Below are 18378 nucleotides of genomic sequence, written 5' to 3'. Positions count from 1 at the left end.
CAGGAGCATCCCCCTGGGGCCTCCTGCCAATGGGTGACTGTCAGAGTGCACACACACACCCCTGAGGGGATGTTAACTCTCAGAAAAGGCCGGCGCCCGCAGGCCCTGTCACAGTGGGGTCCTGCCCCATGGCGAACCCCTGGCTTTCAGAATGGGCCTGTCACCCACTCGTGTGCGATGGAGTGAACTGTGTCCCCTCAAACACCTGTGTCGAAGTCCTAACCCCTAGCGTGACTGTATTCAGAGACAGGGTCTCTAAGGAACTACGGTTAAATGAGGTCGTAGGGGTGGGGCCCTGACCTCCAGGATTAGTGTCCTGTGAGACATGAGGGGGGCTCTCTGCCCGCCACATAAGGACACGTGAGAAGATGGCATCTGTGAACCACGAGGAGGGCTCTCACCGGACCCCGCCACACTGGCATGCCGGCCTCAGGCCCCAGCCTCCAGGACTGTGTGACACACACTCATGCGAGTCCCGCGAGCTGCGGTGTCACCGCCCCGAGCAGACCACGGGCTGCAGAAAAGCAAGCAGCACCCCAGACGACCTGCGGTTGGTCAGATGACTTCACAGGAGGGCACTCTGGGGGGACGGGAGCTGGCAAGAAGGTTCATGACTCTCGTGCAGGAAACTCGCGGGGGTGGGGCAGGGAGGCTGCGTACCCAGGGCCGTGCACGCGTGCGTGCCGGAACCTGAGTGTGTGTGTGTCTGAGGGATGAGGCCAAGGAGCCCAGGCCTTTGCAAATGCACCAATGCCACCATGGGGACAAGCCGGCGAGCCCTCCTCCCGCAAAGGTCAGGAACTGGAGTCCGGAGCTGGCGGGTGCGACCTGTCCGGGGGTCACACAGCTGCAGGGGTGGGAAGAGCAGGTGTCACCCCCCCTCGCCAGCAGTTTGGCAGTGGGGGATCCGGCAAGTCCTGCCTCCTTTCCAGGCTCCAGTGCTCCTGCTGGGGACGAGGCATGGGCTGGACCCCCATGCTTGGGGCCAATGATCCGCACTCAGGCCCCACCCCTTAGGGTCCCCACGGCGTCTGAGAGGCTGTTGTGTTTTCCAGCGTCTCCCTTGGGGATCTCAGCCCCTCTGTCAGGATGGGACGGAGAAACTAAGCAACGCTGCCCCTCAGGAGTGGGGGAGGGAGGCCCCAGGGGTGGGTGGGGTCTCAGGCTGCGGGCGGGGCATGAAGGGAGCCAGGGGCTGGTCGGCAAGTTTTATTCCACATTCCACCCCCTCCCTGTCCACGGCCACCGCGGCAGTTAGAGCCGGCTGCTCGGGGGTCTGGGACAGTCACCCGCAGGTCATGTTGTGGCCTGAGGTATGTGGGGAGGGGGACGGGTGGGTCTGCTACCCACCCCCGTTGCTGCAGGGGGTCCTTCTGGGGGCCTGGCTGTGCCACTGTGGGTGTGGCCGTGGGCGGGCGCTGGTGCCCGCCCCACGCACGTGAGGTTGACCGGTGCGCCTGGCCATCTGTGCGAGGCAGGCGGGACCCCCGACGCAGACACCCCAGAACCCAGTAGTGCCGAGGCTGGGGCGTCCATGGTTTTTCCAACAGAAAGAGCAATGCCAAAGTGGCCAGGGCTGACCGGGGACTGGACCAGGCAGCGTAAAAAACTGTCACACGCACGCACCACGCGGGCGCAGTCACGGGCTCGGCGGGAACGCGGGGCCCTCACACGACGCTCTGCCGGCCCCCGGGCCCCTCGAACTGCGAGGCGCCGGAGCTGCCGCGTCGGCCAAAGTCAATGAAGATGCCTTCGGAGTCCGAGTCCGCCGACTCCAGGATGTGGTCCACCAGGTTCTCGGGGCTGGACGAGGGCGGGGAGCCGTGGGCTGCGCCAGGCTCGGGGGGCTGCGTGGGGGGGTACAGTCTGCTGGGGCAGGGCCCCGACTGGGGGCCCGGGGAGGGTCCGAAGTCCCCCGTGGGGCCCTGGCCAGGCCCGTCGGGGCAGGACGTCATCTCGGAGACCGAGTGCCTGCGGACGCCGGTGGTGCCGGCGGCCGAGCCCTCGGCCTCGTGCTCTGCCACGGGGTTCAGCAGCGGCGTGTTGTAGCTCTTGGAGCGCACCACCGGGTTCTTGGCCAGGATGTCCCCCGAGCGGGAACGGCGCAGCAGGTGCTTCTCTGCAGGGGACAGACAGGCGTCAGGCGCCGGAGGCCCGGGACGCGCATGCGCACGGGGCGGCGGCCCCGCAAACCCAGCTCCCTGGCGAGCCAGGCCCTTCCTTCCGCCAGATGCCAGGCGGCCCCGCCCGGGGGCGCCGGCCGTGCACCCCGCCCCGCGGCCTGGCTGCTGCAGCTGCGAGGGGGATGCAGCCCCCACCCCCGCTGACGCTGGGCTCCTCGGCCCCGCCTCTCAGCTTGGACGGGGCTGGGAGGGGGACCGAAGCCAGCCGCCCAGGTTCTGATGTGCACCTTGCCAGTGACCTGTGCGCGTGCCTCAGTCCCGTCACCTGGGGAAAGTCGACAAATCTCAGCACTGGCTGTGTGCCGGCACTATCTTGGACAGACACAGCCGGTCCCCAGAGCTGGAGTCCTCGTGGGTGCGGGAGGGGTGGGCTGAACGTCGGGTAGTGGTAAGTGCGAAGGGGCAGGTAGCGAGGGGCTGGGGTTTTACTCTGAGTGGGGTGGGCGGGGAGCCCCTGGCGGCAGGAGAGGATGAGGATGGTGGCCTAGGCTGCCTGGGGAGAAGTTTCAGGCTTCCACTCAGGACCATGCAGTTCCACAGTGACCACCAGGTGGCAGAACTGAGCACGGTGAGCAGCTCAGGACTTTCCCAGGTGGGAAGAGGCTCCCTCCTGGGTCTGGGGGTCCCAGAGTCACACCGAGCCCCACATCGAAGTCTTCCACCTGCCAGGGACCCACCTGCGCTGCGATGTACCTGGCAGGCAGATGTTAACCAGCTGGGGGTGAGCACCCTGGGTGAGGGGTCCACTCTGTCCGGGGCGCTCTTCCTACACCTCTCCCCAGGCCTGGCTCCTCCTGGCCCTTTGGCTTGGCAGTCACCTCCCAGCATGGCCTTCTCTGAGCTCCCCGCCCATGGCCCCCATGTCAGCTGGGCACAGGCCACCTTGGGGGACCTATCTGGGGACTGTGCACTCGCTGGTCGCCTCCTCTGGTGGGACCAAGGACAGGCACTGGCGCACAGTAGGTGCTCGGTTTGCATTGCTAAATGAACCAACAGGGGCAATGTGGCTGGCTTCTGCGCACGCCCCGCCCACCCGCCCCCAACCTCGTCCCTCTCCTGTGAGTCGCCAAAGAAGCCAGGATTTCTGGGGCTCTGGCATGTGCTGTGTCCTTTGTCTGGCCGACCCCCAACTTTCAGGACTGCGCACAGCTGTGTCCACCTCGGGGACGCAGCAGCCACTGCTGGGCTCCCAAGGGAGTTGCCACCTCACCACTGTGGTGTCTGCCCAGTGGGTCCCCCTCAGCCTTTGAAGAAGGGACTCCAGGCGGCCCATCTCCTTAGGCTCAGGGCCCAGCACGCGGCCTGTCCACTGGGAGGCCCGGGCCCCTGGGCAGAGGCGGATGGGTCCAGTGTCACCCTGCTCCCCCCGAGGCCCAGGCGACTCCTACCCAGGACGCAGGAGTGTGCGAAGGGGCCCTCACTGGAGCAGAGGCCGTAGGTGCCCAGGTAGGGTGACACCACCTTCTGGATCAGCATCTCCAGGCGCAGGTAGTCCTTGGTCACGGCCCGGGACTCGTGCACACCCTGTGAGGGGGTGAGGGGACAGGGTCACAGCACGGCCTGGTGCGTTTTCCTCACCCGGCGGGCTGAGCTCGAAGCCACCGCAAACATACCCACCCCCAACCAGGGGCCCCCGGCCCCCAGCACAGTGCCCGCCAAAACTCCCTGAGTAACTCTCTGGCTTTGACACCATCTGCGGCTGCCCAATGCCCACAGTGGCTGTCGGTCTGGGAGACCAGTGCCCAGTGGAAAAGAGCCCTGTGGCCAAGTGAGGTTGGGCACCCTGCGCTCTGCACTCTGCCCCTGGGGAGAACCCCCGCACTGGCCAGTCCTGCTGGGAAATCCACCCGGAGCCAATGCCCTCGCCCCGTGGAGGCCTGCAGGCAGGAAATCCCGCCCGTGGGGCCAGGCCACGGCCACGTCCAGGCTGGGCAGCCTGCCCCTACCCCCCACGCCGCCCCACCATCCCTGCCAGGTCCCGCTCAGCTCCTCCCCGACAGCTTCCCTCAGCCAGGGCTTGCGGGGGCCTCTGCCTCCTCCGGTGTCATTCCACCCAGAGCCTGAGGAACGAGGCTGCCACAGGACGGCCTGACCTTGCTAACTGGGGGGATGTGTGTTGGGGGGCAAGCTCTGTGTCCCCAGCACCCTCCAGCAAAGGGCCAGCACTCAGTAGGCGTTTAGTGAGTGCTTACTGAATGACATATGAATGAATAAAAGACATCACCCCTCAACAGGCCGCTCAGGTTTGTGTTAAATGACAGCTCAGGACAGCAAAAGAACCCAACTCTGCGCTGCCTATGAGAAATCCACTTTGTCTACAAAGACACGTAGATGCACCAGACAGGGCGGAGCAAGCGTGCCAGGCACTGCTCAGCGGCAGGAAGCCGGAGCAGCGGTGTTCATGTCAGACAGGGTGGCTCCGGACCACGGAAAGTCCCAGGGATTCAAGGTCGCCGCATAATGAAAAGGGGCCAGTTCTCCGAGACATCGTAACGACGCTTACCACGCACCCAAGAACAGAGCACCAAGCCGTGCGAGGCAAACAACGGAGCGGCTGCGGGGCGGAACGCGGACGCGCTCTCACGGCGAGAGGCTTCGGTGCCGCTCGCAGCAACGCGCAGGTCCGCGGGGCAGAAAAGCAGCGCGGACATCGCCGTGCTCGACGCCGCCGCCCGCCGGCCGGGCGTGAATGGCAGCGACAGACTGTTTCGTGCGGGCGGGAGAATGAGTATGCATTCTCCAGCGCGCGTGGAACGTTGGCAGGACAGACCACATTCTGGGCAATAAAACACACCTTATCAAAAAAAGAAAAATAGAAATCACACAAGCGATGTCTGTTCTCAGGCCACAAGGGGCTTAAACCAGGAATCAATAAAAGAAACCCAAAAAGTCCGCAAGTACATGGAGGTTCATCAACTCACGTCTAAATAACACGCGAGTCTAAGGAGAAATCTCATGAAACATTTTTAAATATTTTGAAATAAATGGAAACGAAAACGTAACTTATCCAAATTTATAAAATACAGCGACAGTGGTGCTTAAGAGGACAACTTATAGCACTGAGTGAATATATTAAGTTAGATCTAAAATTGGTAACCTCAGCTTCCATCTCAGGAAACCGCGCAAAGAAAAACAACTTAAATCCGAAATAAGCTGGAGAACAGAACGGTCAGAGCAGAAATTAATGAAACTGAAAAAAGGAATCAATAGAGAAAGGCAATGAAATCAAAAGCTAGCTCTTTAAAAAAGGTCAATGAAATCAATAAGCCTCTAGTCTGGATAACTAAGGAAAAAAAAAAAAAGGGAAGACACAAATTACTGACACCGGAAACGAGAGAGGGGTCGTCAGTGGAGACCCCTGCGGAGACAGGCCCCAGACCTGCATGGACCTGTCCCTGCTTCCAGCCACAGCGACGCAGACAGGAAGACGCCGCTGAGTCGCGCTGCGCATTTCATGAACTTTACGGCCTTTCATGCCTAGAATTCGTTTACGAAACCCGGTCTCTGCTCCCCACTGCAGTGAGGAGATGGGGGGCCAGGGGCTGTGTTATCTGTGTGCACTGAGGTGCACGGCCATTTCCTGGCTTTGGGGACACGGTGAGAAGGAACCGTGACTCTGCGGTGAAGCACAGGGCACACACAGTAGGCCCTCGAAATATGCTGACCAGCAGCTGTGACTTCGGATCTATTTGGGATTCAAAAACAGTGGGGACAAGTCCACTGGGGGGCTGGGACAAGGTCATTCAAAGTGTGGGCAGGGGTGGGAGGGGGTGAGGCAATGCCAAGGGCTGTGTCTGGGGGTCGCACCCACTGGGCCAGGACAGTCTGGGGAACATGGGGCCAAGCCCAGGAAGCTGCCTGGGACACAGTGGCCACCAGGGGGCAGCAGCCACCTAGCCTGGCGGAGCACCGGGTACGCTCGCGGGATGCAGATGGGTCCTCACTCCTCGGCCCCAGTCCCGTGGCTGCCATCCAGAGGCACCTCCCCAACTCCTCCGTTATCCTTGAACCTGCCTGCCAGGTAGGTGGTCTCACTCCATCACACAGACGAGAAAAGAGGCCCAGAGACAAAGTCCCAGCCAGGTCTGCCCTGAAAGCCCTTGAAAACGGCCTGGGGTCCCCGCAGTTGCCAGGACGACCACAGCTCCCACCCGCTGCAGCCCCACACTTTACACCTCCACACTCAGCGGCTGCCTGGGCCCCAGGCGTGCCGTCACGCACCCTAAGTTAGCAGGGCGTGCGCGTGCGTGGGGGACTCGGAACCGCCACCAGGAGGGTGAAGCCCGCTGGGCCCGGGCGAGCCAAGGATCCTGCCCTGGTTACTGTCGGGGCCTCCACATCGCCACCTTTAAAACGGGCCGGCTGAAGACCACCTGCCCTGGCCTCACGGGCGGCCAACTGGAGAGTGCTGTGCCCTCCACAGGGCTCGGCACGCAGCAGTCCGCAGTGCGGGGTGGTGGTGGCCTGTCAGAGCCTGTCTTGGACGGGGTGCTCGCCCCCCACCGCTGGGGGTGTGGCTGCAAAAAGCTCGCAGCGGCCCCCGCCGCCACCGGGCCCCGAGCTGCCCTCGTGGACGAAAGCGCTCTGCACCAGAGATGTCTGGGACCACTGTGGGGAGAGGGGGGAGGCGGCCCACAGCCCCGACGACTGACCGAGGGGCGTAAAGGCCAGCCCTGCCCACCGGGAACAACTCTGGTCCAGTTCGCACTCCCGGGCTCCCGTGGGACCCGGCTGAGGCCAGCCTCCCCCCGACCCCACGTCTTCGTCCAGGTCCCCCTGCCCCCGACAGTAGCCCCGTTGGGCAGTCACGCGGCCCCAGAGCCTCACCTCAGAGCCCTCCCCTGGGGAGCCTGTCTCGAGGCGCAGCATCTGCCCGCGTCCGGCCTGTGCCCACACTCCCGCGGGGGCCCCTGACACGGGTACGCGGCCTCCTCGGAGCCACCCACCTGCAGCACCAGCAGCATCTGCACGATGGCGGCGGGCACGCGGGCGTGGGCGCGGGCCAGCGCGTCCCCCAGCTTCACGCTGAGGGTGATGGTGTCCCGGAAGTGCAGCAGGGCCAGCTGGCGGACCGACGGCTCCTTGCCCTGGAGACACAGGACACCACGTGTCCCCATTCTGGGGCCAGGCATAAGAATGGACCCGCTGACCCTCAGGCAAGAAGAGGCTTGGTGTCAGACACAGAGCCCCCACTATGTGCTGGGCATGCCCTACTGTGTGCTGCTCTGGGCTTTATCGAGCCCTTAGGAGGGAGCTGTCCTCGTTCCCATCTCCTGCGTGGGCGACAGGTTCTGAGAGGTCCCGGGACGTGCCCAGGTGCACACAGCCGTAACGGCGGCGAGGGCCAGGAGGGTGCCCATCCTCGGGCTGGACAGTCTGCAGTGAGACCAGGGAGGGCCGACGTGGGGGCCCAGGGGTCCCATAGCTGCCGGGGCCACTCACCTGCACCGGGTAGAAAATAGCCTGCAGTGTGGGCAGCACGTCGCTGAAGAAAAAGTCCCACGTCTCTGCCAGCGAGTCCAGCAGCTTCTGTCCTGTGGGCACAAGGAGCTGTCACTGCCTGTCCCGATGGGCTCAGCAGGCACTTCACGCCCTCCCAGGTCAGAAGTCATCTCTCCCATCCACAGGAGGCCCCAGGAGCTGAGGGCTGGGGTCCAGGCCCTAGACCCACTGCTCAACCTTCCTGTACCTCAGCTTCCTCGTTAATAAAAGGGGACGGCGACAGAGCCCACCCCGAGAGCCGACGGGACGAAACGAGCCCAGAGAGCCTGGGGGAGAGGGAGGGCCGTGGGTGCTGGGTGCTGGCTCCCACCCCCGCCCACACGCTGGACCCACACAGGTGCGCCGAGCAGCAGCCTCGGCTCACAGCCTTGTCCCATAAGAGTCACTTCATGACGCTGCCAAGCAGCTGAGAGGGACCCGCCCGCCCTTCCCTTCTCCTCTGCCCACATGCTACGTCCTGTGGCAGACATCGACAGAACCCACACCGTGCCAGGCCTGATGCTGGGGATCCAGGCGAGCCCCCAACGGCCCCGGTCCCATCCCGCGACAGAGAGGCAGGACGCTGAACAGCAATGTAGGAGGACAGCGGCGAGGGGTGACTGAGCCTCCGAGGGGCTCGGATCTTTCTTGAGGGTCGGGGGCCCCTGGCACCCCAGGCTGCCTGAGGTGGGACGTGGGGAGCCAGGGAGACCATCCAACGGCAGCAACGTGCCCCAGGTGGGAAAGGGGAGAAGAGGTGGAGACGGTCAGGCAAGGAGGGCTTCCTGGAGGAGGTGCTACCCAGGCTGATTTGGGGGCACGGTTTGCCAGGCTGACCCACATCCCTGGTGTGTGAACGTGAAAGCAGAGGTGTGGAAAGCCGGCACTTGGACGAGCCCTGCAGGTATTTCTGCCGGCCCTGGGAAAACGGTGCGATCAGCCTTGGTGGGGGGCAGCCGAGGTGCCCCCAAACTGGGATCCCCTGGGAAATGCAAAGTGCTGAACCCTCAGCCCTTCCACTGGGAAGAGCGGAGTTGGGGTGCAGGGCTGCTGGGGCTGCAGACCCCGCTGCATGATGCCGAGGCTCCCACCCAGCAGCCGGACTGGCAGGAAAACGGGGTGGGCTGGGTGTCTCTGGGTGAGGTGGGAAAGACCCCTGTGCTGGCCGGCCTCCCACGCTGCACCGCTCAGGCCTGTCCGCTGCGGGTTTCCATGGGAACAAGGGGGCCGGACAAGGGCCTTGGGCCCTGGGCCCCTCTCGCCCCGCTGGTAAAACCCCCAGGTCTGTGTAGGCGCCAGGGCTCTGGCAGGCGGGGCTGGCGGGGGCGGCCCCAGGAGGCCCAGTCCTGCCCAGCTGCCAGTGAGGGGGTCCGGCCTCGCTGCTTGTCCTGTCTGCTGGCGCTGGGCTCCCCGCCAAGCGGCCAGCCCCCAGCTCTCCCCAGGGGGACACCTGGGTCGGTGGCAGGATGGGCAGTGCCCGAGAGGCTCTGCCTGAACACAGAGGTCCCTTCAGGTCCCCGCCACCGCCGGCAGGAAGAAAGGCCGCTCAGTGCCCGGGCTGCGGGGTGGCCCTGGGCGCGGGCCAGGCCGGTGCCGGCTGAGCACGGGCCACTCTCCAGCCTCCGGGGCGGAAATGCTGCGGGAAGCAGATGTCGTCAAGCACGGAGCCCAGGCTCGGCCGGAGCCACACGCTGCCTGGGGCCAGGGAGCGGGACCTCGGCCGCTGGCCGGGCCCTCTGCTGGGGCCTGCGGTGGGGTCAGGGGTGACGGTCAGGGGCAGGGGTTGAAGCCCCGCTGTGGGGCCGGAGGAAGCCCCGCGCCCTGGGCCTGAGTGGGGCCCTGTCCGATGTGCAGGACGACCGCCCCACACGCACGGGGCTGGGAGACGCCGCGTGGCAGGCGCCCAGGGAGGGCTGGGGGCGGCGGGCCGCGGTGCGGGGCACGTCCCTGACGATGCTCAGCAGGACCCGGGCGGCGGCCCCCCTCTGCGGGCCCTGGGGAGCGGAGCGACTGACGGGGCTCAGGCCGCCTCCTGTCGCGGGGAGACCTCAGGGACAGCTCTGCCCGCGGGCCTTGGCTGCGGAGGGGTGCGCCTGGCCGCAGCTGGCGCTCGCTGTCACCGCCGTGGAGACCACCCACCGCCGCCGCCAACGTGGTCCCGGGGAGGGGCCTCCATCTCCAGGCTGGCCTCCGGGCTTCCTTCCCAGAACCACTTGGCTTGGGGGCCAATGTCCGAGGGCTCCACTGAGGAGCAGGCAGAGAGGGCGTGGGGCCACCCCACGGGGGCCACCGCCCCCTCCAGCAGAGGCACTGGTGAGGGCACAGCTGGCTGGAGGCGCCAGTCTCTCCTGGGGCTCAAACTGTGGTGGGAGGCGGAAGGCGGAGGCTCCGGGGTCTGCTCTCGGGGCATGGGGCCGGTCATCGTTCCCACTGTGTGGGCTGACGGCGGCCGGACAACCTCCCGACTGACCACAATTTGAGGCCCTACTCAAGGGCCGCTGCCTCCGTGCAGCCCTCCCTGACTGCCAGTGTGGGTCCAATCCCTTCTCCCAGGGCTTCCCTTCACCCTGACTTCATCACACTGGACTTTCACCACCTGGTCCTCGTCTGTGTCCTCAGCTGCCTGTGAGCCCCTGCTGGGCGGGGCCGGGTCTCCTTCGTTTCCAGGTCCCCAGGGCCACCTGGGGCCTGACACCCTCATACAGACGGAGCCCAGGGACGGAGCGCCATGGAGCTGGGGTGGGGCACTGCGGCCAGAGGGAAATGACGTGTCTGTGGCTGGATACAGACTGAGCGCCGGGCCCTCTGGCCGCCAGCCTGGGGCTCTGGGCTTGTTCCTGAGGCCTGGGGAGGTCGCACGGGGCTGGCATGCCCTGCTGGGCGGCCTGGCAGACGAGGCTGCTGTGGGCAGCCTCGACCGAGCCGCACAAAGCTCCTCTGCTTGGACCAGCCCAGCTCCCCTGGGCCGGAGCCGGTGGGAGGCGCAGGCCCTGCCGGAATGCGCCGAGTCAGGAGAGGGCGTGGGAGGGCATCTCTGCCAGGTGCCAAGCCCTCAGCACCCTGTCCTGCCGGCTGGCGCAGAAACGCCGATGGCCTGTACCCCCGGCCCCCACGTCCGAGGTCCTCACGGCCCTTCGTGGGCTCCTGCCTCGGCAGCCTTCACCCGACGTGCCCAGGGAGGTGCAGAAGAAATGGGCACGCAGCTCTGGTTCACCTGGCGTGTGCCAGGCCTGAGTCCTCCCCTCGGTCAAACGTGCCAGTGCCCCTTCTTTCCAGGGTCAAAGCGAGGACTCCAGGATTTGGAGCAAGAGAGAAAAGAGGGCAGGCCTAGGAGCCGGGCCAGCCGCGTGGCCTGGGCAAGTTACTGACGTCCTCTGTGCCTCAGTTTCCCCACATGTCCAGTGGCGGCACAGCGGTACATCCTTCGTAGGGCTGCTGGGGGATCCAGTGAGTTAGCAGAGGCAGGACGGAGTGTAGCCGAGTAAACTTGGGCCCCATGCATAGTAGGTGCTCAACAGATGTTCACGGAACCTGAACTCAGCACAGGCCTGGCACACAGTGGGCCCTCAGCAAAGCCGCATCGGCTCGAGCTGGGTCCTCCTCTGAGTCGATCTCTCCCTATGCCAGGTCACTGCTGCGAGGCGGCGCACACTTCAGCTGTCGCCCCAGGGCCCACGGGAGCCCAAGGGTGTCGGGACCTGGCACGCCCTAAGGCTCCAGGCCTGGAGGGGAGAGGGCTGTTGGTCAGGACCCTCCCCCACCTGCTGGGGCCCGAGCGGCACGCGGGCCAGCCGGGGCTCGCTGGCTTCCACACGGGCAGAGTGCGTGCCCTGGCGTGAGGCCGACGTGGGTCCCAGCCCCACGGCTACCTCATCTGTGGTGTGGCCGTGGATAAACCCCCAGCAGCATGGCTTTGCCCCCCGGTACGACACGGGAACAGGACCCCGAGGCCTCACCGGGAGGCTGTTGTTACAGGAGGAAGTGGGCCCAGAATGCCCTGCGGGGGGCCGCGTGGGCTACCCCGACCAGGTGGCAGCTCCCCGCTCCAGCCTCTGCCCTCGGGAGAATTGGGGCGACCTCTGCCCTAAGCCAGCTCGACTCCAGCCCTCTGAGACCCTGGTGGGGGTCTCCCAGTCCGCTGTGGGCAGTGGGGTGGACGTCTCTTGGCCCTCCTGGGCTCCAGCAAGTGGTGGGCAGGTGCTCTCCCCAACGAGGTCCCCTCCTGGGGTCAGCTCTTGGCCCTCCTGCCCCTAAGGCATATTTCTGCCCCTTCCGAGTCCTCCTGTTCAAGAGAGCCACAGTGCCCACGCAGAACCTGGGGTCCCAGGCAAGGCTGGCAGTGCCAGGGGTCCTGAGGGCTCACCGTGGTGCCACCACCCCGGGGCACTGGCCACAACGCCCAGCAGCCACGCCGGCAGGTAGTGTGGCCCGGCACTCGGGCCCGGCCACCAGGCCAGACTCACCCTCATAGAAGCGGATCTTGTCTCTCAGGATCACCATGCCTTTCGTCAGAAGCTGGTTCTGAAAAGCACACAGAGTCGCTGTCACTGGGTGCCCAGGGGTGCCCGGGGTGGGGGGCCTGGCGGGCAGGGCCCCCACGAGTCCAAGAAGGAGGGGCCTGCTGAGCAAGGCCTGGTTTGTGAGCTGCCATCACTAATGAGAGGCTCCAAACGCAGGCCCGGTGCACACCCCCGGGCGGTGGCTGCGGTGACCCCCGGCGGTCACAGAGCCACTCGCAACAGCCAAGGAGCGGAAACAGCCCAGTGCCCAACCAGACAAATGGACAAACAAAACGGGGCGCACCCAGACAACGGAACGGTATTCCGCTGTAACAGGAAGCACTGACGCACGCTACGACAGGACGAACCCCGAAAACCCCGTGCTCGGCGGAAGCAGCCAGACCCGAAAGGCCTCGCGCCGTGGGATTCCGCGTATGCGAAAGGTCCAGACGAGGAAAAGCCACAGACAGAGGAAGCAGACTGGCAGTTGCTGGGGGCTAGGGAGGGGACGGGGGACTGCTCACCAAGGCGGGGTTTCTTTTTGGGGCGAAGAAAACATTCTGGAACTAATGGCGACGGTTACGTGACTTTGCGACTACGCTAAAAACCAGTGACTTGTACACTCTGAGCCGGTGCGGTGTATGGTGTGTGGATCGCACCTCGGTAAAGCTCTTAATTATACAACTAACCCTCGACCACGGGAAGCGAAGAGCCTTGGGCTGGCCCCCAGCCCTCCCCGGGCAGGGCGGGCCCCCCGCACCACGCCTTCCTGGCTGTGTGACCTGGGCGGGTCCGCGCGCCTCTCTGAGCCCCGGGTCCCTGTGTGTCCACCAACTCTGCAGGCCTGCCGGCTGGACGGGGTGCGCAGCTCCTGGGACAGAGGGGCCTTGCCGGCGCTGACACCGGGGGCTCAGGGCGCTGGGGCTCTCAGAGGTGGCCCAGACGTGGACGTCTGGGGGCCTGCGCTGACGTTCCAGGAGGAGGCGGACGGCGGACAGCAAACCGCCCGAGGCCCACCGCGTGCCAGACACGGCGCTCAGACGTCACCGGCGTCCCGGCCTCATTCGACCTGCACGACGATCTGTGGCGGCTCAATGGGGAAACTGAGTCACGGCGCAGTGGAGTCCTCGGAACCGAGTGCTCCACACGCCCACTGCTGGGCAGCAGGTGACCCCCCGTCCTTTCTGGGGCACCCGGGAAGCAGAGCCAGCCTCGCTGGAGAGCAAGACCACCCACCTGCAGGTACTCCGTGAAGAAGGACCCCAGCTCCGTCTTCAGCAGCTGCCTGTGGGGGGAGGGGAGAGGAGAATGAGGCCTCACGGCGCGGGGTGGGGGAGGCAGGGACCTGAGCTGGGGGCCGCGCGGGCAGAGCTCACCGCCGACGTGAGGGGCGGCCGCATCCGCGTGACCCCGTGCCGCAGGGGGCTGGGCTGGCCGCACACCTCCGTGGTCCCCTCCCCATTTCACACAAGAGGAAGCTGAAGGGTGCCCAGGGAAAGGGCACGTGAGGGCCACGAGCGTCTCGCATGTTTTGGGCAGTTAACACCTGCTCCACCCTCTCCCACCTGCCCAAAGCCCTGGGCGGTGTGAGCCCCGCGCCCTCTTCTGTGGCCTGAGGAGGAGGGGCGGGGGGCCCAGGGGGTCAACTGGGATCATGGCTGACCCTCGTGTGTGCAGCAGGCGCTCAGTGGAGCCCTCCTCGCCCTCTTCCCTGCCCGGGGTGCGGGGGGCAGGGGTGCACGTGTGAACGCTGATGGAGGAGGGAGGGCGGGCGGGCGGGCGGTCTCCTACCGGGCCCAGCAGACCCTCCGCTCAACGGGGCTGGAGAACCGGAGGCAGCTCTCGTGGGGAGCCCTGTTTCGGGGTGACCCTGCCCCACTGCTGGTCCTTGCTCCTCCTCTGATGTTTCTTCTCAGCTCACACCACATGAACCGCGGGGCAGGGGTGAGGGGCGAGGCTGGCTGAGCATCCCCTGACTTGGCTGTGCCCACGGGCTCCCAGCCGCTGATAAGGGGAATGAACAAGGACTCTGGAAGATGGGGTCCCCCTGGCTGCATGGTCGCAGCCTCAGGGCCGTGCTGTCCACATGGCTGACGGGGAGAGGCCAGTTCAGCCCCCACTGCCTTTGGCCAGAAATTCTGCCAGGGGCCTTCTCATGGACCTCTGAAGCCCGTATACAGTAGGTGCCCACTAGTGAAAGCTTAACTGACTGCTAAGAGGCTCTGCGCCAATTCCCTAGGATTCCATCAGGCAGGTGACGGGGCCCTGGGATCCCCTCCTTCCCAGCTCGAGAGAACGGAAGTCCCAGGCAGGGGGCAGGAGGTCACGCAGGCTAAGTGCGGCCAACCCCCCCCAGAGTGTGAGCCACGCTCATTCCATAGTCAAGGGATCTGCAGCCCCGGGAGGGCAAGCGATGAAGCCCCAGTGGGGCCTGCTGACCGGCCGCCTGGCGTGGGCCGAGCCGGCCACGGGCTCTCCGACAGAGGGGAGGGCGCCCCACATCCCACGGGGAGCCCCGAGGCAGCTGTGCATCCTGGGAATAGGGGGACACTGCCCAAGGAGGACTCATCGACAGACTAAACGCCATCAAAGTTAAACCTCAGTGCTTCGAAGGACACCAAGGATGTGAAAAGAGCTCGTAGGATGGGGGAAAAAATGTGCAAATCAGCATCTGACGAGGGTCTCCATCCGTAGGACGGAATCCTCCGACTCAGCAATGAAAAGACAAAGGGCCCAACTAAAGGACGGGCACGGGACCCGCAGGGCCGTTCTTCCCAAGATGTGTGAATGGCTGATAGCACAAGATGCTCAGTCCTTAGTCATCAGGAAAATGCGAATCGGAGCCGCCAGGCGGCCTCTCACCCGCACTCGTGCTGCTGGAGTCAAAAAGCGGACGATAACAAGCATTGGTGAGAACGGGAGGAACCTGGTGCGGCCGCTGTGGCCAACAGCGGGGCGGCTCCCCAGAAAGTCCGCTGCAGCCTGGTGACGCGAGCCGGCAGGGCCACCCCAGGTACAGGCCCAAGACAGACGGACACGTGTACACAGGAATCTCGCACACGGCTCTCACAGCGGCACCATTCGCACGGGCCCAAGTGTGGAAACAACCAGGCGCCCGTCGGCAGGGGAACGGAGAAACAAGAGTGTGTTTTCCACACCGCGGAATATTACTCAGCCGTGAAAAAGGAGGGAAGACGGACGCAGGTGTCTGCGCTGTGGACGACCCTGAAAGCAGTACGTCCAGTGGAAAAAGCCGGCGTGAACGGCCACGGACAGACTGAGGGGTCCCGCTCCCACGAAGTCTCCGGAACAGGCGAAGCCGCACAGACAGAAAGTCAGCTGCTATCTGCCAGAGGCTGGGGCCGCGGGTAGTGGGGAGTGGCCGCAGCTAACAGGGACGCGCTTTTCGGGGGGGGAGGGGCGAAATGTTTGTGAATATACCGAAGACCCTGAACTGGACATTTTAAAAGGGTGAATTATATCTTCAAAGGTAAAAATCCCATACACACATAAAACGGGGGGAAGATAATGAAGGCCGGACATCAGGGTCCTGCTTCTACTCACTGCCCCACCCCACCCACGTCTGGGTGCGGCCGAGGGCCCCTCCCTGAGTCTCGCCAGCAAGCCTCGGGAGCCAAGGAGAATTCGGATAATGATGTGGTCCATGGCCCCAGTCACAGCACAAGGCTCCCGTGGGACCAAAGCTAATGACTGATTATGGATTTAATGCACAATTAAACTCCCTTATGGCACGTGACAGACAGGAGCTGGGGTGGGGGCTGGGCAGGGGGCGGCTCTGAAGGACTCCCAGGCTGAAGCCGGAGGCCTGAGTCTGGCCCTCCTGACCAGCCCCACGACCGCGAACAACCCACGGCCTCTCTGTGCCTCAGTTTCCTCATCTGTAAAATGAGGTAATAAAGTCCCATGAACCTCTTAAACCCTTTGGGGTTGCTGTGAAGAGCTTAAGGCACAGAGCAAACCCTCCACGGAAAGGCCTGTACTGCTATTTAGTGATTCCAAGCATTTAATTCTGAACAGGCTGAAAAGTCGCCCCAAGCGGCCTAGCTGGCCGGAAGCGCCGCGTCCACATCACCCTGACCTCTCTACCTGTTTGAGTGAGGATCCTGGGGCTGGTGCGGGGAGCCGGGGGCCCGCTGCAGCTTCTCTGCACCCCCCACCCTCCCGGCATGCACTCCCGAGATTACCTGCCCTATGCCAGTCCCCAAGGGCTGGGGACAAGGACCGTGGGCTGGGGTTAGTCCTGGTGGAGAGGAGGCCACTGAGAGCCGACCGCCACCCCTATTTATGCTGCTGGGGGGCGGGGCTGTCCCCGGTGCTTTGGCCGGGAATTTTAGAGACATTTCCTATTTTCTGTTGTTGAAACGCCCAGCAGAGTCTTCGGACTTGCTACAACTCCTCCCCTAAGCAGAGGCACATTAGGAAAACAGGGGAACTCTGGGCCCCCCTGACATTCCGGTGGCTCCTGGGGCCCCGTCCTTGGGTGGCCAGATGAGTCCGAGCAAAGCTGGACGGGCCACACGCTGGGCCTGGCAGAGGCGACAAGCCCCTGCTCCCCGAGTGGCTTCACCAGCCCCTTTCCTGCCCTGGGCCTGTTTATCCATCTGCAGGGCCCTTTCGGCTCTGCCCTACTGGGGTGGGGGCAGGTGACCCCCATCCCAACCAAGTACCCTTTTCCTCCCACCTGGAGTCGGTGAGGCTTGCTGTCTATTTTTGGTATAGAAACAGGACAGCATGGAGGGGGGAGGGGGGAGGGGGAAGGGGGACGGGGTGGGGGGAAGGAAGGGCACAGGGGGGCCATACGCCTCCTTGCAGCACTATGTGACCCGGGGCAAGTCTCTTGACCTCTCTGAGCTTCGGCATCCGCCACGAGGACACGGCACTGACTCGCTGGCCTTGCGGGTCCCCGGGAGGCGGGTCCGTCTGAGGCTCCTTCGCAAGTGCTCATTCCTGAGCTACTCACAGGAAACGAGGGGAGCTCAGCCGGCTGCAGTGGCTTTTCCGGGAGCGACACGCCCCTCGTTAGGCAGGTGGGTCCTTCCTCTTCCACAGAATACATATCTCCCCCCGATGCTCGACATGGCAGGGAATGTGGGCATTACCCTGAGCCACAATCCCAGCCCCACCCTGATTCCCCGAACAGAAGTCCTCAGGAGGGGTCCCCGCCAGGCCTGCACAGGGCGGGGGGTGGGGCACTGCCCACCGTGGCACTCAGGGCGGAGCCTCAGGCCTGGCTGGGCCTCCCGCCTGGCACAGCCCTCCCTGCCACGCAAGACCCAGGCCTGGGGCAGGCCAGGACGGCCACTCACCGGACGCCTTCGTTGAGGCCGAAAAGCTCCTGGTCCGGCAGCCCCTTGCGCTGGAAGACGGCGATGACCCCGTTGTGGATGCTGCGGGGAGGGGAGGGGAGAGGAGCGCTGGGCCCTGAGCCCCCATCCCTGAGCCCCCATCCCTGAGCCCCCATCCCCGAGCCCCCCAGCCCCCAGCCACCCAGTCCCCCCCAACCTGCTCCAGGAGCAGTAACCGCCGGTCTGAAGCAAGGCGCCTGTCCCCACAGGATCCCAAGCACCCCAAAGCCTCCAGTCCCATCTCAACCCCGTGGTCCTGGGCCCCCAGCCCCAGCCTTCCCGGAGCCTTCGGCACCTGCTGGTCACCTCTTCAGAACATTCTGTGTACCCCGAACACTCTCTTTTTCCTTTCCTGTGCTCCTGAACACCACACCCCCATGCCCAGGCCAGAAACTGGGGCCACCCTCCCATCGTCTGTCACCCCCAACATGTCCAAGTCCAACTGGCTTTCTCATCCGGGCTTCGAGGTGCCCAAGCCGGGCCCGGCGACCCCGCCCCGCTGAGTATGGGGGGCCTGCGATCTGCACCGACCCGCGGGGAAGCTGCAGGCGCCCCCCACGCTCCACTCGGTCCTTTCTGCTGCCTGGCGCCCCCCTTCTGTCTCCCTGCGTCCTGCCTTCGGGTCACAGGTGGCCGTCCACTCGTGCAACACGCATTCACATGTGACAATCTGTTTCCACTGTTGTCTACAGGGCACGAGCGCGCGGGGCCCGGGTGTTCGCGGCTTGCCCAGCGCCTGGCTCGGAGCAGCGGCTTGCTAAGTGTCTGCCGAAAACGCGCCCAGGCTCTCCCTCGCCCCCCGAACCCAATCGATGCTGCGCCCGACCCGCTCCTGCCCCCCAGGACTCT

The 18378-nt window shown here is 64.9% G+C and overlaps 1 protein-coding gene across 8 annotated transcripts in view; it reads right to left on the bottom strand.

Annotated features, from left to right (window-relative positions):
• Positions 1-1194: 1194 nt before the first annotated feature.
• PRR5 (proline rich 5) overlaps positions 1195-18378 on the bottom strand; it is a 47945-nt gene continuing 30761 nt past the window's right edge. For 6 of the 8 annotated variants that reach the window (XM_036237645.1, XM_036237649.1, XM_036237643.1 and 3 more), the window contains 7 exons: positions 17491-17571; positions 13400-13448; positions 12128-12185; positions 7626-7717; positions 7130-7270; positions 3572-3707; positions 1195-2119 (listed from right to left, as the gene is read on the bottom strand). In XM_036237645.1, the coding sequence (XP_036093538.1) occupies positions 1668-2119; positions 3572-3707; positions 7130-7270; positions 7626-7717; positions 12128-12185; positions 13400-13448; positions 17491-17571 (1009 nt within the window). In that variant the 3' untranslated portion in view covers positions 1195-1667. Of the gene's footprint in view, positions 2120-3571; positions 3708-7129; positions 7271-7625; positions 7718-12127; positions 12186-13399; positions 13449-13979; positions 16878-17490; positions 17572-18378 lie in introns of those variants that run through there. The other 2 variants (XM_036237648.1, XM_036237647.1) reach the window with 2 other exon arrangements.

Source organism: Rousettus aegyptiacus, unplaced genomic scaffold, assembly GCF_014176215.1.
Source record: "Rousettus aegyptiacus isolate mRouAeg1 unplaced genomic scaffold, mRouAeg1.p scaffold_m13_p_2, whole genome shotgun sequence".
In the NCBI taxonomy this organism is placed as follows: Eukaryota; Metazoa; Chordata; class Mammalia; order Chiroptera; family Pteropodidae; genus Rousettus; species Rousettus aegyptiacus.
The sequence above is the reverse complement of the archived record's forward strand: the minus strand, read 5'-3'. Positions and strand labels throughout refer to the sequence as shown.